Genomic DNA, 24935 nt, shown 5'->3' with positions numbered 1-24935 from the left:
CATGCAATGTTGAAAGTGTGACTTTGGACGCATACGATAATTTATGACAACCCGAACCCGGTGACTACAAGGTACGTACTCTTCCGGTGGGGTGATGACATCGTCGAGGGGCACTCTCGAATCGGGAGATTTCGACGTCTCTCCACGATGAGGCTAGACCCTGGAAACCTGGAAAGGGGTGTGAATGAGTAGAACTCTATGTCGGAACATGAATATCTAAGCTTTGGAACATTCAAGAAGCCTTGCAAGGGTCTCAAGCATGATAATCTGTACACACTCACTTACCCCCACATCTCAACCAGCTTCACAACCTGACCTTCACGCCACAACACGAGACAAACATACACAAAACATACACACACATAACGAACGCACGGATGAAATTAACGTATACAACACGTATACGACATATATATACATAATACATATACATACAGTACATAACTCATTACACACGACGCGAGTCGTAATTACACATCTAAGACATCTCAGGTCGTCACGGGCATAAGCCTGGAATGCTTGCTAACGCACGCCAATTTCTATCCGGCTCTCAAATACAATCTTTGGAACAAATCATGAAACTTTTTATAATCCTCCCTTTACTCAGCCATAACCAGAGCCAACAGAGCCATGCGGCAGTAGAGGCCATAGCGCATCTGCAAACAGTCAGTAATCTTGTTTTGGAAAAAGTCAAGAGGGCTCTCACCTGTCGGAAGTATGCAGCCCGCTGGTCAAAGTCGACCTCCTCGGCAACCTCTTCGTTGCGAGGCAGGGGGTGCATCACAATCATTGAGCTCTTGGCATGCTTGAGCGAAGCGTTGTCCACTCGGTAAGAGTTCTTGACACGCTGGTACTCCTCCTCGCTGGGGAAGCGCTCACGCTGCACCCGAGTGCAGTAGAGAACATCGCTGCGAGCCATGATCTCAGGGGTAAGAGTCTCGGACTCGCACAGAAGCTGTCCGGAAGCCACCAGCTGCTCTCGGACCTTGGGTGGCAGGGCCAGAGCCTTGGGGGCGACCAGCTGAACCTGCACGTGGTAGTGTCGGAGCAGGTACACAAGAGAGTGCACAGGTCGGCCGTAGAGAAGATCACCAAGGAAGGTGATGGTCAGGCCTTGGACAGTTCCAAGCTCCTCACGGATGGTGAAGAGATCAAGGAAGGCCTGGGTAGGGTGCTCCTTGCTGCCGTTGCCACCGTTGATGACGGGGACAGGGCTGTACTTCTGGGCGGCATGCACACTGCTCTCCTCAGGGTGACGGAGGACAACGGCGTCACCGTAGCAAGCCAGAGTTCGGAGGGTATCCTGAAGAGTCTCACCCTTCTGGACAGAGGAGTGAGAGGTGGAGACGGCGATGGTACGACCACCAAGACGCTGCATAGCAGCATCGAAAGAAGCCGAGGTGCGGGTAGAAGGCTCGTAGAAGAGCGTGGTCAGGACACGACCTCGGAGGATGTTGAGAACACCCTCACGCTGCACACCAAGACGCATCTCCTGGGCCACAGTGAAGAGCAGGTGGAGATCAGCTCGGCTGTATGACTTGACCGACAGAACGTGGGTGTTCTTGAAGGCAGAAGGCTGCGACAGAAGCTGCTGGAGCGAAGAGCTGACCAGAGGCTGCAGGTGCAGAGCAGGAGCAAGCTCATCAACAGGAGCAGCACCGCGAGCGGGCGAGGGCAGGGTAGCACCCACAGCGGCGTCAACTCCGCGGAGGCGGTTCAGGGGCTTGACACCGCCAAGCATAGACAGACGGCGAGCCTGGGGCGACTCGGTAGCCTGGGAGATGGAAACGGTCGGCTTGACGGGAGGAGACATGGGAGGAGCAATGTGCGACGACATGTCCTTGCCTTGAGGAGAGACAGGCAGAACTTCACCATCAAGGCAGACGGTGGTGTCCTGGAAGGTCACTCGCTGAACCGAAGCGCGCATGCGACGGCCCTCAAAAGGAGACCAGAACTCGCCGGCAGCCACAGTGTAAGGGCGGTCAATCTCAGCCTCAATGGTGGTGCCAACCTGCTCGTGAAGCTCAAAGATCTCCATAGGGTTGGTGTAGAGACGAGCCTTGATGTCGTCGACAGTCAGGCGACCCTCAGCGACCGAGGTCAGAAGCAGGGGCAGAGCATCAGCGATACCCATCGAGGGGTCAGCCTTGTGGCCGAGGGTGGTGGCCAGACGGAAGGGCAGACTGCCGATGGAAAAGACATCAATAGTCGACATGTGCTCCCAGAGGGCGGCCTGGTCGGCGGATGTAGGGAGACGCTCGCACTCGGGGTAGTCATCCCGAGAGAGGTAGAGCGAGTAGATGGACACATCGCAGGTAACCTGGAGACCCTTCTCCTTGCTGAGAGCGATGAGCTTGATGTCGTCGCGGTTAGTGACCGAGGTGACGTGGATGCGTCGGTTGTGCAGGCTGGCGAGGAGGAGGATGGAAGCCAGATCAGTCAGCTTGGCATCAGTGACGATAGGCTTGTGTGTAGGCCAGGCGTCAAAGTGGGCGGTGACAGCAGCAACCTTGCTAATGTTGCCAGAGAGGTGGTTGAAGGGGATGAAGAGAGATCCCACCTCACCGGTGACATGGCTGATCTGGTCAGCGTTGTCTGAAGTAGCGGCCACAGAGAAGTTGTAGTCGCAATAACCACCACGTCGGCTGTTCTGCTGAGCAGCGCTCAGGGTAAGAGCATCGGTAATAGCGCCGTCCACACCCAGAGGCATAACTCGGATCATGCTGAAACCGGCTGAGATGGAAGCCTTGGTAACAGTCTGGAGGTCCTGGCTGTCAGGAGAAACAATGCCAGGGACAAAGGCGGCAATGTTGATAAGTCCAGGCAGCACAACAGTGCGGTGGCTGGTCTGGTAGTCGCGCTTGGACACCTCAAGCTCAAAGTGACGAGCAATGGCCTCGATGAGGATCTTGGCGTTCTTGACGTTGGTAACCAGGGGAATCTGGTAGTCAACAGCCATACGTCGGGTCTGGTAACCCTTGCTCATGTAGTTGGCAGGGCGGCGGTACTTGTTGTTGGAAGGAAGGTTGATGTACAGGTCGATGGTGTTCTTGGCCAGATGCTGAGTGAGCGAGAACTCAGAGCTGTGGTCCTCCTCCTTACCGAGGACCTCGAGGTACTGAACCTGGACGCCATGCTCCTGGAGGAAATCGGCAGTACCAGAAGTGGCAAACAGCTTGTAGCCAATCTTCTCAAGCTTCTGGATCGAAGGAAGCATCTCACGCTTGTCCTTGTAGGAACCAATGGACAGTAGGATGTTCTTCTTGGGGATCTTGAAGCCAGTCGACATGAGAGCCTTGAGGTAAGCCTCGGCCTTGTCAACACCGAAGCAAGCAACCTCACCAGTGGAAGCCATCTCAACACCCAGAACAGGATCAGCACCAGAGAGACGGGAGAAACTGAACTGGGGCACCTTGACACCAACGCAGTCAGGGGCAAGGTCGGTGGGAGGATACTCCTCGAAAGGCTGGCCCATGATAGCCTTAGTGGCCATCTCGATCAGGTCAACACCCATGACCTTGGACACAAAGGGGAACGAACGCGAGGCGCGGACGTTGCACTCAATAACCTTGATATCATTGTCCTTGGCAATGAACTGGATGTTGAAGGGACCAGTGACGTTGAGAGCGGCACCAATCTTGCGAGTGGCCTCGGCAATGCGGTCGATGGTGGTCTGCTCAAGATCCTGAGGAGGGAGAATCAGAGTGGCGTCACCAGAGTGAACACCGGCGTTCTCGACATGCTCCGAGATGAAGTGGCCAATAACCTTGCCATCCTTGGCGACAGCATCCATCTCAATCTCCTTGGCGTTCTCAATGTACTTGGTGATGACCACAGGGTGCTCGCGGGAGACCTCGGCAGCCTGAGCCAAGTAGGTCTCGAGATCCTTCTCGGAGTAGACAGTGTTCATGGCGGCACCAGAGAGAACGTACGAAGGTCGCACAAGCACAGGGTACGAGACCTTGTCGCAGAAAGCCTTGGCCTCCTCGAAGCTAGTAAGCTCCTTCCAGGTGGGCTGGTCAACCTCAATGCGGTCAAGCATACGAGAGAACTTGTATCGGTTCTCGGCGTTGTCAATCATCTCAGGGGAAGTACCCAGGACCTTGACACCGGCACGGTGGAGGGGCAGGGCGATGTTGTTGGGGGTCTGACCACCCATGGCACCCAAAACACCGCTCGAGTTCTCCAGCTGGTAGATATCCAGGACAGTCTCGAGGTTGATGTTCTCAAAGTAGAGCTTGTCGGCCTCGTCATAATCGGTACTTACGGTCTCGGGGTTGTAGTTGACCATGATGGTCTTGAAACCGGTAGCACGAAGAGTGCGGATGGCGCGGACTGAGCACCAATCGAACTCGACTGAGGAACCGATACGGTACACACCAGAACCCAGGACCATGACACCGTGATCCTCAAAGTTGACGTCGTGCTCCGAGGCGTTGTATGTCATGTACAGGTAGTTTGTAAAGGCAGGGAACTCGGCCGCAACGGTATCAATCTGCTTGACGAAGGGCTGGATGCCAGCCTCGAGTCTCAGGCGGCGGACAGCAATCTCGTTGGAGCTCCAGAACTTGGCGAGCTGTCGATCACAGAAACCGAGACGCTTGGCCTGCAGCAGAATTGACGGGCTGGTAGCAATGTCGGTGGTGCTGTAGCTGGTCATCTTCTTGGCAAAGTCGCTCAGACCCTTGAGCTTGCGGAGGAACCACTTGTCGATCTTGGTCAGTTCCCAGATCTTGTCGACAGTGTAGCCCTCGTGCATAGCGTTGGCGATAGCAAACAGACGCTGATCAGAGGGAGTCTGGAGCTCATCGTCAATGCTCATCAAGGCCTTGGTCTCGCCAAAGCCGAGGTTGTGGAAGTCGATAGCTCGGATGGCCTTCTGGATAGCTTCCTCGAACGATCGACCGATGCTCATGACTTCACCCACACTCTTCATGGAGGAACCAAGCTGAGTGGACACACGGGTGAACTTCTTGAGATCCCATCGAGGCATCTTGACCACGACGTAATCGAGCGAAGGCTCGAAGCAGGCACAAGTGACCTTGGTGACCGAGTTGGAGATCTCCTTGAGGGGAATACCGAGACCGAGCTTGGCAGCGATAAAGGCCAGAGGATAACCGGTGGCCTTGGAGGCGAGAGCCGATGATCGAGAGAGACGAGCGTTGACCTCGATAATGCAGTACTCGCGGGAGAAGGGGTTCAGAGCATACTGAATGTTGCACTCTCCCACGACGCCGAGATGCCGAATGACGTTGACAGCTGTTGTTCTCAGCATGTTGTAGTCCTCGTCGGACAAAGTCTGTGAAGGCGCGACAACGATGGAGTCGCCAGTGTGAATACCGAGAGGATCAAAGTTCTCCATGTTACAGACGGTAATACAGTTGTCCTGAGCGTCACGGACAACCTCATACTCAATCTCCTTCCAGCCCTTCATACTGCGCTCAATGAGAACCTGGGGACTGGCGGCGAAAGCCTTGTTGCAGAGGTCGAGGAGCTCATCCTCGTTGTTGGCGAAACCACTGCCAAGACCACCAAGAGCATAAGCAGCACGAACAATGACAGGGAAGCCAATGTCCTTGACGACGTGCATGGCCTCGTCGATGTTGCTGGCAGAAGCCGACTTGGCGCACTTCTCGCCGATAGAGTCCATGCTTCGGGCAAACAGCTCACGATCCTCAGTCGTGATGATGGTATCAATGGGAGTACCCAGAACCTTGACACCGAGACCCTCAAACTCATCCTTGAGCTGGATACCGACCTGGAGAGCGGTCTGACCACCAAATGTGACGTAGATGGCATCAGGTCGCTCATACTGGATGACCTTGCGGACAAAGTCGGCATTGACGGGAAGGAAGTAAACCTTGTCCGCCAGACCCTTGGAGGTTTGAATCGTGGCAATGTTGGGGTTGATCAGGACAGTGTAGATGCCCTCCTCCTTCAGAGCCTTGATGGCCTGAGAACCAGAGTAATCAAACTCACCAGCCTGACCAATGCTGAGACCACCACTGCCCAGAACAAGAACCTTGCGGACAGAGACACGGGGGTGAAGACGCTCGTTCTCCTCAATGGTGCCACCAGGGAAGCTGACAGGAGCCTGGAGAAGAGCAGGGTTCTCGGCGCAGTTGGCAATGGTGTTAATGAAGACGTCGAAGAGGAACTCGGTATCGCGAGGACCAGGAGTGCTCTCAGGGTGGAACTGAACACTGAAGTAGGGCTTCTCAGCGTGCATGATACCCTCATTGCTGCCATCGTTGGCGTTGACAAAGAGCTCCTTCCAGCCATTGGTCAAGCTGGCAGCATCGACGGCGAAACCGTGGTTCTGAGAGGTGATGTGGCACTTTCCGGTGACCATGCTGGTGCAGGGAATGTTGTGACCACGGTTACCAAACTTCATCTTGGTGGTCCTGGCACCAGAGGCGCGGGCCAGAAGTTGGTGTCCCAGGCAGATACCAAAGACAGGAATCTTGTTGTTCTCAAGCACGGTAGCAATGTTCTTGATGGTGTTTTCGAGCACGGCGGGGTCACCAGGACCGTTGGAGAGGAAAAGACCGTCGTACTCGTCAATGGCGCTGGCAATGTCGTAGTCCCAGGGACAAACAAGAACCTCGACACCACGCTTGAGGAAGCACCTCAGTTGGTTGTACTTCATACCGACATCGAGACACAGGACACGGATAGTACGCCCTGACGGGTGCTTACGGGCGACCGAAGGAGGAGGCTTATACAGCTTGGGAGCCTTGATGGAAACTACACGACGATGAGCATGCGCCTTCTACAAAAGTTGAAAGACTCACCCTCTGCCACCAAGTTCTTGGTATTAGGATTGACCCAATCGATCTGCTCAAAGTGCTCGAGAGGGGTAGCGGCCAGGGGAGCATCGACCTGGCCGTTGAGGGCGCCGTTGGCAAGGCCAGGAGCCTCGAGGCGCATCTTGCCCAGCATGCTACCCTTTTCACGGATCTTCTTGGTAAGGGCGCGAGTGTCGACGCCGTACATGGCGGGGACGCCCTGCTCCTTGAGCCAAGTGCCGAGGGACGACTCAGCAAGGAAGTGAGAAAAGTCCTCGCCGCAGTATGAGGCTGTCACCAGTCCAGCAATGTGGATCTGGGACGACTCGAAGTGAGCTGGCAGGTCACCGAGGAGCTCATCCATGGTCTCTCGAGAGGGGACACCATAGTTTCCGACCAGAGGAAAGGTGATGACGAGGATTTGTCCTCTGTACGAGGGATCTGTGACGGACTCGGGATACCCCACCATGCCAGTCTGGAAGACTAGCTCACCAGCAATGCTCTTCTTGGCACCAAAGCTGTAACCCTGGAAGGAAGAGCCATCCTCGAGCTCGAGGCAGACGAGGCCATCATCCTCAGAGCCGACCTGGCGAGCCGAAGCCGGAGGTAGAGAAGTGATAGACATGATGTTGTTGTGTGTAGAAAAAAAGAGAAGCTTCCTCAAGAGCGCCCGAGAGCGCGGGGCAGAAAGAGGGTGTTGGTCGTGGGACAGCGAGATTGCGAGCAACGGCCGTCAAGAAAACTCGTTTTCAGAGCTCCCCTGGTCAGGTCAGAAGCTATTCCGCAATCATCAGCCTCGACAACAGCTTGCGGAGGAAGAAGGTGAGGAGAGGAGGAGCGGAGGGTTTGGAGGAGAAGAGATGGAAGAGAGAGTTGATGAATGCGGCGGCACTCGAACTTTTTTTTTTTTTTTTATCGGCCGGCCTGTTGCTTAGCAGAACAGCAGGGCCCTGCTCCCCGCCGCCGCTAGCGCAAGGCAAGAGGAGTCTCTGATTGGTCAATTGGAGGTCGACTCCTCATCAGCGTCCAATCTCTGCATTCCTGTGATGCTGCAGGGACACTAAAGCGCCCCGCCGTGCCTTGGCCGAACCTCTCAAGCCTTTAACATGGAACCTTTCATCATGGGCGATCGACCAGCTTGAGTCGGGTGGTTGGACTCGGCGAGTGGGTTACGATCAGCGGTCAGGGTTTTACGGGTCGCCGTCGCCGTCTTGCCGTATTGAGGACCTCCTACGTACTCCGTGTACGGAGGACTCTGGTGTGCGTCTGGTGGCTGGCTGGTTGTCATGGCATCAACTGTAACAGAGACAAGGCAATGGTTGCTGTGTGGATCACCTCGGACTCCAATGGCCATTCCAGAAGCTATACAGGCTGCACATGTAAGCCGTAAGCGGAGAGTCGAAAAGCTGTCAGCGAGGCATATTGACTGTCATGTCACCCAAAGCAAGGCTGTCTTAGCTGACGCCCACTCGGCATTGACCACTTTCAGGACGGCACTCCTACGCCCGGGCCGCCATCTACGTATACGTAGCTAAACCCACTTCCTCATCATCCACCTCCACAGAATGAAAAATCTTTTTTTCTCTCACGCTTCTCCTCCTCCGACCAATCATGATACATCTAGTTACCTACTCTAGCATGGGCTAAATGGGCCGTCGGAATCCGTCATGCAGGTGCATCTTTTCCGCAGTGACTCCAGAGTATGTTATGTGGCTCATGTCACGCGAGCGAGATCTTTTGCATCTACGCGTCCGAATCATAGATCTCGCTGTAACCTTGTAGATACTGACACGTGAATTGATATTGAATTGAATTTTGTCATGATGAATCCTCCCGGGTAATGCTCCCAACGCCTCGAGCCAGGCCAACTGCCAACTAAAACCTCCGGCTTCAAACCACAGCCTCTAACTATACAGTCCCCACGAGGCTAAACTTGTAAAAGATCCTTCGACAGCCTGACTAGCCAACTACCAAAACTGTGTAAATGCCGTACACAAGGAATAACCCATCCAAACTCCCGCGATGTCTATAAGTTTCATCGTATGTACAGTCCCAATGTTTAGGGCATGCTGCCTTGAGGCATTGGAGGTGCTGGCATGTTGGTCATTTGAGGTGTCTTTTGAGCCGTTGGACTAGCTTGGTTTGCAGCATTGCCTGGCTTCTGGCCTTGCGTGTTCATGCGATAAACTGGTTCCTTCTTGGGATCAATCGTAGGAAACGCGGCCTGTAGCCGTGAGTAGAGATCTTTGATACTCTTGTCTCGCTCTTCACGGTCTGCCACTGGATCGATTTTGTTCTCTGCACCATCAGGTCCCAAAGCTGGTGCTTTGAGTTTGAGGTTCAGATGCAAAGGGGGAGCACTGAGATATTGCGGACATGGTGGCACTTTGACTTCAGGCTTCCTGTCTGCCAGAGCTGCCATATATGATAGGTTTGCCTGCAACCGTCTCATGCATCTATAGTTGTTAGCTGGGTCACAGAATCAAGGTCACTGGACTTACTGAAGGTAGTCTTGTTGCAGATGTGTTTCTTCTTCTGTTGGCTTCTTGTCACCAGTGTTTCCATCTCCCGCATGCTCCTTTTTGAGTTCTTGTTGCGTCATTTGGAGCTGTATCGACTCGTAGAGAAGTTCATGGTTGATGTCCAGTAGTAAAGAAAATCGCTCCTTTTCGCGAGACTCTGTTCCTGGGCTCAAAGGTGTTGCTACGGCCGAGCCTCCATTGACTACCGGATTTTGATTCGAGGAAAAGGTTGGTGTCTGAGGTGTTGAAGCTGTGGCAGGTGTCTGCTGAGACTGCTGCGCCTGTGACTGCTGAGGTTGAGGCGGCTGTTGAGGTGGTTGTTGCTGGTTTGTCGGTGTTTGGCTTTGTGATGGAGGCTGAGGGGTCGGGAACTGGCCCTGTTGAGAAGGTAAGGCGTTGGTCGGTGTACCTTGAGCAGCACTCGGGGGTCTCTGAGGAGTCGACACTTGACCCATAGCCGCAGGGTTCGGTTGCTGCGGTGGTTGTTGCTGTTGCTGCATCCTTTGCATCATCTGCTGCTGAGGCATCCCAGCCTGGTTCATCTGAAAACCCTGCATACCACCCGCCATCATGTAATTCGGGTTGAAGCTCTGAGGACCGACCGACGAGGGAACGACTTGGCCATAGGGGGCGCCTTGGAATTGCTGTTGGTATCCTGCCACTGCTCAAGAATTAGCCATGGTGACTCAACAAGACACAAACAACACCTGACGGCGCAAAGCGATTTGCGACGCGCTCCTACGGTCGCGCGTCGATTCAACCTAGATATCATCTTGATACCTCGGCAGTCGTCAACACGAACAACAGCAGCAACCCGAGCGCGTCGCGAACGGCTCGGCAACTGACATGGCGCACAGGACACTCACTCTGACCATTGGCAGCCATATGCGGCATGCCGGCGTTTGGCATCATCCCAGGACCACCGGGCATCATTTGAGGGTTCGCGCCGGGGGCAAAGGCTCCCTGGGGAGTCATGCCGGCGAACTGCTGCTGCTGCTGCTGCTGGTTATACATGATCTGCTGGCCGGCTGGCTGGGCTCCGGGCTGCTGTGGGGCAGGGTTGTTGAAGGAGGGAGCAGCATTGTTGGCAAAGCCGTAGCCGGCGGAGTACATGGCGTCGGGGCGTCAGGGAGGGAGGCGCTTGGAGCGGCAGCGGAAGCGCGTAGCGGCAGCGGCAGCGACCAGGGCGTGTGAGGAGGACAGACAGACAGAGGCAAGCGACGCGCAGACTGACAGGTCTTGTTGGACTGGTCTGGAGGCTGGACGCGGTCCGGGATTGGAAACCTGGGCTGGGCTTGGGGAGGAGACGGTTGGACGTGGTTGCAGTGGGGCTGAGGCCACGGCCGTCGACCACTTCCGTCACGGCTATTCGACGCCGACCGCGCCGAAGGTGTGCAGCCAGGTGTTGCCCTGCATAAACGTGTCAGGTAAAAAGGACCTTGTCAGACGGCAGTTGTTGCTGCTGCTGTCTAGACGATAGCGAGACCCCTTTGAACTGGGTGTTTCCCGATGAGATGAGATGAGATGGATGATGGATGTGACGAGCTATAGGCCAGGATGGCGCCAGGGAAGCGCGCCCAGGGTAAGACAAGCGCAGGACCAGGCTGTGATTAGAGCGGATGGCTTTGCGCCAGTGTGATGATCGGTCAAAGCACTGCTTGGGAGTAGGTATTGGCTGTCGGGGCTTGATGGTATTACAGAGCAGAGTGAGAGTTGCTGATGGTGGAAGCGGGAAATTCTTTCAGGCCGCGCTAACTTGAGCCGCACCAGGTTGCCAATAGAAGCGAGTCTGTCAGCGTGAGGATGCTATGTAAGTACAAGGTTCAAGTTTTCGAGTCCTATAAACGGGCTTGCTCTGTTAATAGTTGTCATGGGTTACAGATTGCGGTTACTTACATGCAAACCCGTTGTCTCTCCTATAGAGTATCTCTATTACCGATACGTGTTTGCCACGTGCTCTCACACAACGTTCTTTGTACCAATTGCATCAACGAAATCAACAAACTCAACGTCTCGTCTTGGAGCAAAAAGAATGCTCAAACGGCAAAAGATCATGATCATGATGGGGATCGAACCCACAATCTTCTGATTCGTAGTCAGACGCCTTGCCATTGGGCCACACGACCTGATTGGTTGAGAGGCGATGATATTCCCCTGGTGAAGCTCTCACAGCGGCGGCGATGGCTTCACCACGATTCATTCGTTCCCTAGAGTTGTTCACCCATTGGTTCTTGCTAATAGGCAGTTGTTTGTGCTATTTCCTAGTCACACATGTGCAACCGGCTTTGTGTTGCTGCGTTGCTCCCCGGAATAGGGTTGGCGTGGACAAGCTTGATCCCGTTTGCTTGTCTAGCTGCAGACATGTCAACTGAGCTTGAAGGGGAAATCTGGTGAAGTACCTCTATGGGTGAATTGTAACAGGATTTTGATGCATATGAGTTTCTCTGTGACTCCAGCTTCCTTGAGTGCTGGCGAATCAACAAACAGATACTGGCAACTTGGCATCTGGTACAAGTGATCTCGAGATGAATAGAAGTAAACAATGTGTGCAGCAACACCATATTTCCAGCCTATCTACGCACAATAATCAGCCAAGACCAGATGAACCGTCTCACCGTCAATCTACCGCCATCCAACCCCCATATTGCCAGGGATATGGCCATGCCTAGACCCCGAGAGCCCGAGCGGTTCATGAACCCCGTACTCCCCTGTTGGCATCCCGCAATCCATTCAAGGGCACCATGTTCATCCCGTGTGACCGCCATTACCATCACTTATCAGTCGGTATCAAGAGACTATTCACCGCTACATACCAGTCACTTTTGTCGTTGAAGCTATCTAGTCGACCAAGACATGTGAGCATGTCACCAAGACATTCCTATCTGTCCCTCCCTTGATTTGCCTGAATCCATTGTCCATAAACGGCTCATTATGTACTACTTCCGTATGCAGGTCAATTGAACCTGACCATTGAATTCTAAATCACGCGTTGGCTCCAAAGTAGTTGCACTCAATCCATGCTCGTATAGTGGTACGTAATACGTGATTTCCTCCACATTGCTCACTTATCACACCGGCCCGGGTTAAAAAAAAAAAAGGTCAGCAGAATTAAGGGGTCAATTCCATGTCAGTTGACGATACATCGGAACCCTCCGCATCTTCAAGTTTCAGAGTGATCATGTTTAACTTCAAGACAGGTCGCATTGGGTGGAGCCACGAGAACGACGGAGGAGGCATCACGCGATGAAATGCACGCCAAGGATCGGTTTGTACGGGAACCATTAATAGAACATTATTGACCAGAATATACGGTAAGGGGTATGTGTAATCCTGGCCTAGATGCCGAAAAACGTGCCCGACCCATGAACCCAAAGTTGATGCCATACCTGAGCCAAATAGATGCTCATCCAAATCCCAGGTCCAGTCCGGTCCAGTCCAGCCCAATGCCCATATTACAAACGCTAATTCTGTCCAAGCCACTCAAGGCAAGGCTGATCAGATACATAAAAGTCAAATCAAAGCGACGCATGCAGGATGCTGATGCCGGATCGAGTCGCCAAATCGCTATACGTGGTGGTATCCAAGGAAACGCCTCGTCGATGCCGTAAACCAAAACGCCAATTCCCATTTTTATATCATCTCATGCCTGAAAGTGCTTGAAATAGTCGTCGGATACTCTCGACGGTCGAGTCGTGCCGGTCGTCTGGGTAACCTCCACGGTGGGGGTATCGACTGGAGTGAGGGAGAGGCCTAGGCCCAGTGTCGCCTTGCCTGAGCTAAGTGTCTTGGACCGAGTGTGGGTGGGGATGTAGTTATTCTCTTCGCTATCGTCGTCGCTCGAGGCGCTGTCGGGGTGGTTGTAGGCGTGAATCTCCCAGTCGGGTGCCTGCGCAGCCAGCTGCATATCCACCATGGCATCCGTCAGGCAGTCATCCTCACAAAGAGGCATGATGCGGTAGTTGAGGTTCTCCATGATGCACCGCTCAGTAACATTGAGCTGCTGGTTAGACCACATGCCATGTCCCCAGACCTTGCAATAGTACTGTGAAGCGTCCTGAGGGTCCTCAGTAAACTTGACAGCAATGACAAGTGCCGCGAGGATAATAAGCTCGGGGTTGACCGAATCGATGTGCAGCTGCTGTCGCTGAACAATAGGAGCCGCGGGGAGAGTGTGTCGCTTAGATGCGGAGGAAAAGTAGTCGGAGAGGAGAGGGCACGAGAGACGCCATCGACGGGCAAATCGAGAGTCGAGGCTGTCGAGAATGCACACCGCAAGAGCAACCGTCTCGATAGGCAAGTTTGCGCGGCTGAGGATGGCCTGTACCAGAGGCACAGAGGCGGTGGCCAGGGAGGCCGACGAGGGGATGAGGTTGACGAGGTGGATGGCGGGGCCTGCAAGTAACCGAATTAGTTGACGTCCTTGATACGGATAACGAATCCATGAGAAACAACGCGACGTTGGAACCCTAGACTCACCTCTGAACCGGGCCATCAATGGCTCCCCATCATCAAGTGTCGTCCTCGGAGACTGAGCTGCCGACGAGTTACGAGAGCTCGGGGGCGGTGTGGGAAGGTTGGAGAGAGGTCGGTAGGTAAAGTAGCCTTCGTAGCGGCAGTTCTTGTCGTCGTTATCCATCATGTCTTCTTGAGCCAGCTTCATGTTCATGTTCATGTTTGCTTGTTGGTGGTGACGCTTCCAATCCTCGATCCTATGCAGCCCAGAAAGCCGGTTCTCATGATTCGGCGTGTACGTGTGTGTGCAAAGAACAAACTCGTCTACGAGGGAATGCTTGAATTGAAGGGCGGAATCACGCGAGCACACACACGACAGCAGCCACGCAAAACTATACTCGGGGAAAAAGAAGGGGGGAGGGTAGGTTATATAGACCAAGCCGCGTGTGTATATATTGACCGAGGGGAGTGCAACACGAGCGAGCGGGTGGAGAGCTGACCAAGGGGGATTCACCAAGAGTAAGGCTGAGCCTCTCTGCTAGACACTGCTAGACAAGGATTCCGCCTAGGCGGTATTAACCTCAAGCTGGGCTTGCTGGGCTCTGGCGGTGGAGGCGGCTGGTTAGGTGTGGTGGACGCCCAGCGCCGGGACAGGGGACCCAGGCAACCAAACCAGGCTACGGCTTTGTCGCCAGCAAACGCACGCCAGCGGGCCCTGTCTCTTTTGAGGGAGAAAGGGGATCAACCGGTTGTCAATATCCCGGCTTGCATCAGTCTTTGGATAATGAAGCGGAAGAGAGTGTCTGAATGGCGGCAATACGGGTTTGTGGCGCCCGTGAGGTGACTTGGAGTGATGGGAGAGGCCGTAAGAGATGGACCTTTTTTGATTGACGTCCAATGTTCAGCTCGGGGCCGGCCGTAAGGTCTGCACAAGTTTGTTAGAGAAAGACTCCAGGGGTGTCATCAAGTGGAGTTGGTGGCGACGATGGATGTTTGCTGAGAAGAAATGTCTGTCTTTGACTGTATTGTGCGAATGTCTTCTGCCTTCTGTGACTGTCTTGTCTAATGCTTTGTCTGGCTCGCAAATGACACCGCTTATCAAGTGATGGATCATCATCCTTCAGCTGATGACGGGTCGGCGAGGTGCTACTGTGGCTTTGCTGACTTGCTCTTGATGCTGATGACGCCCAACGGTCTCCTCTGCCCTGTCGCGTGGCTGACAACCAAATCAGGGAATATGCCTCTTCACACGTAGCACGGGCGATTGTCTAGAGCCAGAAGGTGGTCTTTGACAAGACGTAGCATGTACGCAACGATGCGCGGGCTTTTGTTCCTGACTAGTCGAGAAACACGGTTCATACGTCAACGGTTGCGTGCTCTGGGTCATAGTTCCGCTGGCATAAGATGAATGACGAAAGCAAAGCAAAGAAGCGCTGCCAAGGGTTTCAACGGACATCAAGGCCGTCAACAAAGACAGAGCAAGATCAGCACACCCTCTGTCAACCTCTTGCCTCGGGTTCCAGGTCTCATGAGCATCTCAAGATGCACATGCAAGCGCCCTGCGAGGTACGGCGAGAGCGACTGTGGCGGTGAAACCGTCCCGTCTTGATTCATTCCTCCATCATGCCGCCATCAGCGATGATCCCCCTCTTGGTTTGGATCTTTGGTAAACCTAACCCAGTCTGCCGGGCTGCAAGAGATGAGAAAAACTCCTTCAGGCCTTGGCCGTCAGCAAGCGTTGGGCTGGGGCACTGCCCCGTGGGCCAGATCGAGTGCCAGATGTGCTCCTTTCAGTGTCGCTCCGCTGACCTCATTCGCCCAAGACAGACGCCACGAGCGAGCGTTTTCTTTTCCTAGGTCAGTCGATGGCTTTCCCGCCATGTAACCCATGCACGGCATATCACGGTTATGCTGCACAAGTCCGAGGCCATCACATCATGGAGTTTCTTGTCCAGATGTAGACAAAGTCCCAATTATGCACAACTGCCGCTGCACAAAGTCGCGTGCTCTCCCACGTAACCTCTGTGGAGCTGCATGACTGGTGCTGGCTTGCGCCGAGCTCACGGCCGAGGACCCCTTTTCATCCCTCACCTCGCTTGCTGGCAGTCAGCTAACGATTCCAAGAGAAGATCGGCCTCATCCTGGTGGTCGCCGAGAAGATGGCGGGAGCAAACAAGCTCGCACGCGATTCCAGCATCCGTTTCTTCACGGAAAATGACCTGGCGCCGCTGAGGCTGACTTGATTCGGGGTCCTCAAAGATGCCCCAGAGGCTTGCCTAGCGTCTTTCTTGCATCTCTTGAGAAGAAGCTACGCGTATCCGCCTGCATTGCCCGCGTTCGCATGGGGCGGCTGGCATAGGATCTGACAAAGATCTGTCTGGTCTGTGAGCTCGGAACCAGGTTGTTTTCGTCTTGAACCTCCAGCATGTCATCATCAAACTTGCACGGGTCAGCCATCAGCATAGCATCGCCTCGGAGCTGAATGATCGAGGCATAATCCAGCCTCAGCCCTTCACCGCAATCGAGCGAATTCCATCTTATTCGCTAGCATTTCCCTTTTTGTCTTCGAGCGCTTCAGCGTCATGGTTCTCGAGCCGCGGGACGACTTAATTAGCCGCAAGGTAAGGTCTGAGACCCTGGCGGCACGCTAGCTGACGATGCCGTCAACCTCATCTCACCGCTCAAACAACCTCGGATGGAACAGGCTGTGAATGGCCTCCTGTTCCCGTCCCGTCGCCCCGTGTCTGCATCGCGTACCTTGTATGGCGGCGCGGGCCCTGCAGGTCGGAGAGATGCCCGACACTGCGCAAATGAGCTGTGCTTCCGACTCAGCCTTGTGTCGCAAAGTGCGTGCTTCCGGCATCTTGGAGTCGTCCGTCAACCGCCCACGTTTTCATGTTAGTGGCAGCAAGGTGCTTCCGGCTGCGCGGCGTATTTCCCTACTGAGCTGACTGCCTGGCACGGGTCCACTGAAGGTTTGTTGTCGCATACACACATATCTGCTGAGTGTAGTAAGACGGTAGCGAGATTAGTAGACAGGCCTCGGCTTTGAGGAATCGCAGTTGCGTAGGACTCTCTGGTCACCTGCAACCATCTCATCGACAATTCACTGATCAAACAACCGTCAATCGATTGGCATTGTGGGGTTGTCGATCTGGCGGATGATCTTCTCCATCACATGCTTCCGAGCGTGGGGTGCATCGGCGCAAGTTGGAGGGTGCATCGCGGGCCTCTTGTTCGTTAGTCAACGAGAGCTTGTTGTTTCCTGTTTTATCTTGATCCTACCAACATGAACCCGAACGAACTGATATACTTTGACGAGCCGGTCCGGTTGCCATCTGCAGCCATCCCTGGAAGAAGCCGTAAACATGCCATGATGGATCGGAAAGCCACCCGTTCGGTCCTTGTTACAGTGCCGGGTTGGTCCAGCACCCTTGTCGTTTCAGGGCCTATCTTTTCAGCCTTCGAGAGGATGTGTCTATTCGATGAGCGGCATTGATGAGAAAGAATTGAGACGATTTTGTGAAAGAAAACAGAGTTGAGTTGATCAGAAAGGTGGTTGATGATGATGTAAAGTTGGCTGAACCTGTGGTTGAGCAAGCGCCAAGCCCCACTCACTGCCCCTCCACTGGCACTACCCGGTGCCACTCCGATGAAATGCTTTAACATCGCCTCAAGCCTTGCAAGCTGGTTGAATTTATTGTTTTCGCTATTGAAAACAAACTTTGTCTGTGGTAGGGCTTCTCGTCAATGATTTTGTGTTGCATGGCTCCGTCTAAGGTATACCAAAAACCTCATCGTGGTTGTTGCATCGAGATGTATAGAGGTTCCATCTCTCCCGTCAAACCACAAAGGGTTCCCTTGAATCTTGTTACCCCTGCAAAGATCACATAACAAACACCATCTCAGAACGAGAATGGAAATACTCGCTGGTATCTGTATCAACTCAAATCTCTTTAAAATGTTGGGAAGAGATTTCACGGCAAGCCTGGCACGTAGGTCAAGGACACCAGAATGACAAAGATCTAACTCTTCTCAGGACTGATGAGTAAATTCACACAAATATGTTAAGATAATAATCTAATCTTTTCAAGATATTAGATCCTTTTTATTTGTCCTTTATGGCTACTCTTAGGACAACATGATCTAATTCACGAGAGACAAGATCGAAGGCAATTCCGCCTAAGTTTCAAGACTGGCACAAGGCCAACAGCAAGACTCCAAGGCGTGCAGGTGGGCTGGGGTGAGCTTGGACAAGTCCAAGTGCCCCGAGGGCCATCGCAATTCTCGAGATAACCTGAGCAGTCGTTAGACATGATCATAACCTTTGTTAACTCATCCGAACGCACTGATTCATGGATGGAATCAACATACGGAGGGCGAAGATTGTACGCGCGCACTCACGATCTAATAGCCCGCCATATCCACCTTTTCAACAGCACCACATGCGAAATTATGAGCAAGTTGTCGTTGCTATATAAGGATGCCATTGGGAGAAGAACCGCTGGAATCTAGGTCCAGATACATCTGGGGTACTAGTGGACGGGAGAACCGGAAGGAAAACACAAGTGTAATGCTCAACGAGGGAGATGCAAATATTACCCTTGAAGAAAGGCGAAAAAAGAGCAAAAGAATTAGTGATACCTGGATTCGAACCAGGGACGTAGCAGACCTCGCCTTCTATCGCAACGGTGTCGCCCACTCACCTGCCTTCCGTCTCAAACGGAAACCGCAACGCGGTGAACATTTCTCCTCCCGCCAGAATTTCTAATCCTTTCACTTCCAATCTCACCAAAGATCTCGTTCGACCGAAAACTGTCCCTTGACGCCGCGGTAGCACGCAGACTGCTCCTCCCGCAGGAATCGAGTGTGAGAGCCCCAGATCCTCCTAAATACGCAGAACCAAGATCCTCTCGCTGGTAAAGAGAACGCGACCGCGGGTCTACCCTCGAGCTCATGGAACCCTCTATCGATCCGTGTTGTGTGCTTCTGGCTGGCCGGTCCATCATGATCGGAATCCCCTTGTCTGCATCATCTTTCATCCAAAAAAATCATCATTTCGGTAAGTAAACACCAATTTTGAGCTACTTGCTTCGGGTAACTAACAGTGATTCAGAAACGCACTCCCCATCTCGACAGCATGAGTAAATCTTAGCCTCCTCTCAGTATTATGGCCATTACTAACAAGTCCTTAGCGACCAATATCTACATCAACGGGTCCGTTGTGTTCGGCGCTGGCGTTGACCTCGCGGCGCTCTCCCCCGCCCAGCTTCGGGCGATCTTTGGCGGGTTGGCAGCTGCCGGCCCAGTCTTTGGCCCCCATGCGGGCAGGCAGGGCCGCCGGGTCCGGGCCAGATATGTAAGTTATTCTGACTCCTTGTCTCGATAGTGGCTCCTGATAAAATAGGCCCGTAACCGACCTGGTGGTGCGGCGCCCGCCCCTCCTCCTCAGTAGAGGGTAAGGTCAAATGATTTGAGAGAGAGAGGTAGTATCAAATCTAACAATGGCATTCAGAGAAACTCACCCTGCACCTGGTACTCCACCTTCGTAGTGGTATGCAACTCCTTGTCAAGACCCTCACCGGAAAGACCATGGCCCTTGGGGTGGAATAGTCTGACACCATCGACAAGGGAAGTCAAAGATCAGGGCAAGGCATTCTCCCAACCAACAACAACTCATCTTTGTGGAAAGCAACTCGAGTGTAAGTTCTTCGTCATATTTGCTTTGAGGCCTGTACTAACGTTTCACGGTTGCAGATGGGTCTTTTCTTTTCGGGCTGGTGGTTGCACTGGCGGTTGCGGTGGTTTGTTTCGACATGGACGTGTTTGACACCGTTTTGTTTTCCATCTCATCAAAAACACTATAAATAATTAACAGAGACCTAAGCAAGTATTGTATAAAAGTTAGATCAACAATTAGTAGAGATTTCATTTCACGTTGGACTATTTCATATCATGTTTAGATTACTATTACAAAGCATAATGTTGAGATGCTGATGATGATTTATCAAGAAATGGCACGCTCGGGGGGCTGCCCAATGCTCGTTCCAGTAAATGACACCCGACGGTCTGTTAATGGATGTTCACCCGTAGAAGCGGGAATGACCACCGTGGGACCCGATATCCAGGCCGCTTTTCACCATGGTAGCAGGTGTGTTGGCCGGTAGCTCGACAATATGCTCTGTAACTGCCCAGAAAGATTCACCGTGTATACCCAGGAAGAGGAGGTGGAGCTTGCTGAACATCTCGAAAAAATCGCAAACGTCCTGCTTCTTCCGTTTTCTCACAATTCGAAATCATCATCACGACCATCGAAGCCTCAAAACAGCCACCCCTAAATGAATCTCAACTGCTTAGATACGATGGAGCGCTACTTCCCCAAGATTCCCAAGCGCTGCCCCGAGGGCCAGGAACAGCCCGCGGCCAAGAAGACCAAGACGGATTGAAGCCTAGACTTCAGTACCCGGCTCCAACATCCAAGGAGCAACCACGTCGGCTTTCGTGAGCCAGCTGGTCTGGGCATGGCCGACATCGAGCTTGGAGGAGACCCTGAGCAGCGGGCCGAGAAGGCCACCCTGGAGAGCAGAGTGGCCGATAAGACGGAGAGCGACGTGGGCGACGAGGACGACGAGGGCGACGAGGACGACGAAGACAATGACGATAACGACGACAACGACGAAGGCGACGGCGACGAGAACGAGGGCGACAAGAAGGGCCCTGCCCCTGACGAGTCTAACCACGACACCTCCTTTTCTGAGGACACGCGAGAAGTTCTCTCGCCTACCTCGGTGTCTACTACGAGAATGCAAACTCGTGGTCGGAAATTCTGTTGACACTCTGCGTAGGATTGCCAACGTGGGAGTATCTCGACTCCCTGAAGGCCTTCCTCCATAAGTGCACCTGGTGCTCTGACTGACGCCCAGCTTCTTTGATGAATCCCACCGGGGACTCTGTGATCGTCAACGACGATTGGACAAGCCACGATCTCAGCATTGATGAGAAGTGAGCCGCCTTCATCAAGAATGTTAAAGAGTCGTCCAGCGACAAGATCGAGATTTTGACCCTCGTGAAGCAAGCCATCCGGACCTTCGAACGCAGTGCTCATAACGCAGTGGCACTTTCGAACCTGGGCCACCGAGAGCCCATTCTATCGCTCGGTAATGGATCATACAAACCCCTCTCTGCGCGACCACTCCGCCACCTGCATTGTGGGCTTCAAGGGGGTTGATTGAGGTACGAGGTATCGGCAGGATCTCCCTTGTCATAGCGAGTACCAGTCTTCGTCCGGCGTTGATGTTACAACTCTTGATTATGACTGGGTTCCTGGAAGAGCTCCATACTAGGCTATAACCTACGCCGAGTAAGCCAGGTTGGCACTTGAGTAAAGTCTTTTTATTGACGTTTTCGTAGACTTTTTATGTCCTGAGGCTCAGCCGCCGTTTTCCCGACCTCCGTCATGTAGTAGAATTGAGCTAGGTGTAATTTCTATCGCTCCATCTCTCCTTGCCCCTGCCGATGGCCACGTAACGAACTGGGCGTGGGTGAGTCCTTCAAGGCTCATAGAACGTGTTAAGATAGATGGAAGACGAAAGCACTTATCTGTACCTGATTACACAACAGTGAAATGGTCCCAACTTCATCTCCCCTGTTTGGCAATGCTCGAACAGTGGCTGGGGAGCTGTGGCTTTGAAGCAGATTGTTGCCTCCTTGATGGGCATCTACCTGCCCGAGGCCGGAGCGATGCCGGCATATGGGAAGGAGCACGGAGTACGGGCACACCCGACTCAAAGAAATTCCACTGTCACGGTCACTCTTAATCACATTCTTTCCCCCGCATCTTCAGGTCATCGCCACGAGCATCAAAAATCACCACGGTTACGAACACAGACATGTTCAACACTTCACCATCAGCTCCAATGCGAGCGCCAACCGTGGCCAACAAGCCAGATACCTTACCAAAGCATCGGCCGCTGGGGGGCACCTAAGTACACACGACGGCCTATCTACGGTGCCCCGCTGGCGGCCAACTTCAGATTCGGGATCATCACCACCACCCACTCGTAAGCAATGCCCCCTTCGCCTCGATGATCGCCATCGGTATGAACCTCGTTCACTCTGAGAGACATTTCTCTATTTGCTTTCCTTCATTTCCTGCCCTTTCCCTGGATATCCCCCATCTCTTGCGCTGTTGTGACCCTGCTTTGCTCTGCTCGCAGAGATCAGCACATACTCCTCACTCCTACCCAATGATCGCTGCTAACTCATTATTACTTAGAACATGGCGAATATCACAATCAACGGTGGCACATTCACTAACTTCTCCGCCGGTGGCCGCCGCCCGAATGGAGGCAAGCATGGCTTCGGAGGTGGCTGTGGGGGGAGTGGCGGCCCCCTCGTGAGTTCTCTCTTGATATGCATGTCCAATAGGTGCGATGGCTAACTGGTTATGTAGAGCAACCAGCAGAAGGCCCGGATGCGGCGTCGCGCACGGCACCTCCCCCGGCATGCCGGCGCTGGAGGAGGTGGCCAGAACCAGGTCCCTCCCATTGGAAATACGCAGAACCCCTCCCGCGCAGAACCCAGTCACTCCCGCCGGCACGCAGAGCCCAGATCTTCACGTCGGTGCGCAGACCATCAATCCCCCCATCGGCAATACGCAGAATGCAGTCCCTCACACGCAGAACCCAGTCACTTCCACCAGCGATACGCAGGACCCAGATTCTCCCACTGGCACGCAGAACCCAGTCATTCCCACCGGCAATACGCAGAACCCAGATCCTCCCGCTGGAATACACAGAACACGAAACGCACACCCTCCAGCCACTAACAGGCTTCCTCCCCAGCCGGCAATACGAGGAGCTCTGATGCATATGGGTCAGTTGCTTAGCTTAGGGTAGTAATCAAATATGGATATCAACTGGAAGCCGAGTCTCCTATTACAACTCACTTTCATAACTCTATGATAATCGCTCGTAGTGCCCTATGTGACCGAATGCCGAGTTTGTGATGCGTACTAAACTTAGGATAAAAGCAATTAATTATTTCTTAAATTTATATCATTTTACCTTAACTACCTTATGAAAACTTGCGGAAATGTGCTTGAGTTTAGATGATGTTTATCCTAATACTCATCATTCTGTCGTTCCAAGTTGTCGGTTACCTAGACAGCTTGAAGGATTACGGAGGCTGTGAACATCACTATGGCAGAGTCACTGGGCCAAGGCATTCATGGTCTCAGAGCACACAAACAACTGGCTTCCATTTGATATTACAAAGAAAAAAGAAAAGAAAAAGAAACCACAACAGCGACCGCCGCGGGGGGGAAAAAAAACACGTGATTGACCAGTCTCTATGAATGAAACGTCAGTACAGAACTCAAAGCAGATATAACGAAGAACTTACCCTCCTCGTCCTGAATCTTGGACTTGACGTTGTCGATGGTGTCGGAAGGCTCCACCTCAAGGGTGATGGTCTTTCCGGTGAGAGTTTTGACGAAGATTTGCATGCCACCACGAAGGCCGAGGATCAGGTGCAGGGTGGACTCTTTCTGGATGTTGTAGTCGGAGAGAGTTCGGTCATCCTCAAGCTGCTTGCCAGCAACGTTATCTCCTCGAGGCTGCAGTCGACTTTGACTGCAGCCTCGGCCTCCTCGGCAGCAGGCTCGGGCTCGGGCTCGGACTCGGCGGGGGTCTTGGCGGGAGCAGCGGCGGCGGAGGGGGAGGTGGTGGAGGGGGAGGAGGAAGGGGCAGCCTCAGCCTCGGCCTTGGCCTTGGCCTCAGCCTTGGCTGCCGCCTTCTCTCGGCGCCTCTGGGCGAACACAGAGGTCCCCTGTCCCTGTTTCATGGGCAGTGAGTCACTGTCAGGCTGGGTAGAAGATGATATGACTTTGTCGTGGTATACTTACGGGAGGCTTGGGCTCGGGCTTGGGCTTGGGCTTAGGCTTGGCCCGGGGTTTCTGGCCCCCCTTGGTCTTCTTCATCCTGGCAGCTGGGGCATCGGCCCCAGCTGCCAACCCAGCGCCCAAGGCGTACAGCTGGGCCGGCGTCAGCTTGGACAAATCCACGCCGGCGCCAAACACCACGTGAGGAAGGGGGTCTAAGACTTTGTCAGATGTGATCATGACACCTTGAAGGGAATGAGGCTTGCCCATTGGTTGCTAGATCACGGTTAACTCGTCTGAACGCATTGATTCACGGGCGGGATCTACTTACCGAAACAAAGATGTGATGTTGAAAAAAAAAGACCTACAAGTATGTGTCAGCTTGATTCATATTATAGACAATGAAGAAAAGAGAGGCGAGAGGGATATGGGAGGGATGTGGGAAAGATGGAGAGGTCGTTCTCGCATCTACCTCACCTCGATCTCTGCGTGCACTTCCGCTTTCTTCGAAGAGCCTTCGGAAAAAGAAGATCTTGATGAAACATGATACAGGCAAGCGAATGACGATCATACCAGATTGGCCAGAGGTGCACAGCGCGGATCGTTGGCGAGTTTCATGGGGTTGGGGGGGGTGGACTCACTGTCTCGCGATGGGTTGAAGAGGAGAAGAATCTCCCCCCAGAAAATTTTTTTCAGATGGATTAAATGTGCGCTTGAATCCCAAGACCCTAAGGACCCTAAGGATGTGTGCGCAGCCTCAAGCCCTGACTGGCCGAGCCCTGATGGACCGAGCCCTGATAGACCGGATGAACTGCTCGAGGACCAATTGCTCCGGGTCACCAGCATCAAGAGCTGGCGGTCGTGCGGCTGATCCTCTTGTGTGCCTGAAAGCGCAAGATAGCATACGAAGCCGTAAATCCCTCTTGAGGTGCCCTTGGATGACTGCCCACCTCCCCGTATCAGTCCAATATCACGCACTTGTGTTTTCCAGATACGTGGAGATAACCATGCTTTGGTTCATATGTATTGGACGCACCAGAAAGATTTCTCTAGAGACTTCAACTCTAAGCAATATGTGAAAAATGGAGGCATGTATTCACCCAGCGTGTTCGCCCTTGTGATGTCCATGTCAACTTGGCGAAACAAGTGCTGGCTCACAACAACCATATTGAGTCATGCCCATGATTGACCAACTTCTGTATTCCAATGACAAGCAAGGCTGAATAGCCTGACACTACCATCTATTTCTCGAAGACATACGTATTGAGATATGATATAAATGTTCCACAGATA

General features: G+C 53.3%; 5 protein-coding genes across 5 annotated transcripts; 1 reads left to right on the top strand and 4 right to left on the bottom strand.

The window, feature by feature from the left end:
• Nucleotides 1–378: 378 nt before the first annotated feature.
• On the bottom strand, nt 379–7413 carry NECHADRAFT_103501 (uncharacterized protein; the record flags this gene model as incomplete). The annotated part of the gene is made up of 3 exons (XM_003046078.1): nt 379–656; nt 707–6747; nt 6795–7413. 3 exons carry the CDS (start codon nt 7411–7413, stop codon nt 600–602), a joined length of 6717 nt encoding a protein of 2238 aa, XP_003046124.1. The 3' UTR covers nt 379–599.
• A 1434-nt stretch (nt 7414–8847) lies between these two features.
• On the bottom strand, nt 8848–10423 carry NECHADRAFT_76643 (uncharacterized protein; the record flags this gene model as incomplete). Its single annotated transcript, XM_003046077.1, has 3 exons — nt 8848–9244; nt 9290–9971; nt 10177–10423. 3 exons carry the CDS (start codon nt 10421–10423, stop codon nt 8848–8850), a joined length of 1326 nt encoding a protein of 441 aa, XP_003046123.1.
• A 2599-nt stretch (nt 10424–13022) lies between these two features.
• Nucleotides 13023–13958, bottom strand: NECHADRAFT_18350 (uncharacterized protein; the record flags this gene model as incomplete). The annotated part of the gene is made up of 2 exons (XM_003046076.1): nt 13023–13702; nt 13787–13958. Coding segments are annotated over 2 exons (852 nt in total), but the record flags the coding sequence as incomplete, so codon positions are not given.
• Nucleotides 13959–22116: 8158 nt separating this feature from the next.
• NECHADRAFT_76641 (uncharacterized protein) lies at nt 22117–22779 on the top strand (the record flags this gene model as incomplete). The annotated part of the gene is made up of 3 exons (XM_003046652.1): nt 22117–22157; nt 22215–22636; nt 22739–22779. 3 exons carry the CDS (start codon nt 22117–22119, stop codon nt 22777–22779), a joined length of 504 nt encoding a protein of 167 aa, XP_003046698.1.
• A 143-nt stretch (nt 22780–22922) lies between these two features.
• Nucleotides 22923–24260, bottom strand: NECHADRAFT_76640 (uncharacterized protein; the record flags this gene model as incomplete). Its single annotated transcript, XM_003046075.1, has 6 exons — nt 22923–22948; nt 23165–23309; nt 23390–23596; nt 23667–23918; nt 23974–24006; nt 24216–24260. The coding sequence occupies 6 exons, from the start codon at nt 24258–24260 to the stop codon at nt 22923–22925; spliced, it is 708 nt and encodes a 235-aa protein (XP_003046121.1).
• Between the last annotated feature and the right edge of the window lie 675 nt (nt 24261–24935).

This window comes from Fusarium vanettenii, assembly GCF_000151355.1.
Source record: "Fusarium vanettenii 77-13-4 chromosome 2 genomic scaffold NECHAsca_18_chr2_1_0, whole genome shotgun sequence".
In the NCBI taxonomy this organism is placed as follows: domain Eukaryota; kingdom Fungi; phylum Ascomycota; class Sordariomycetes; order Hypocreales; family Nectriaceae; genus Fusarium; species Fusarium vanettenii.
Note: the sequence above shows the minus strand (reverse complement) of the source record. Positions and strands in the feature narration are given on the sequence as shown.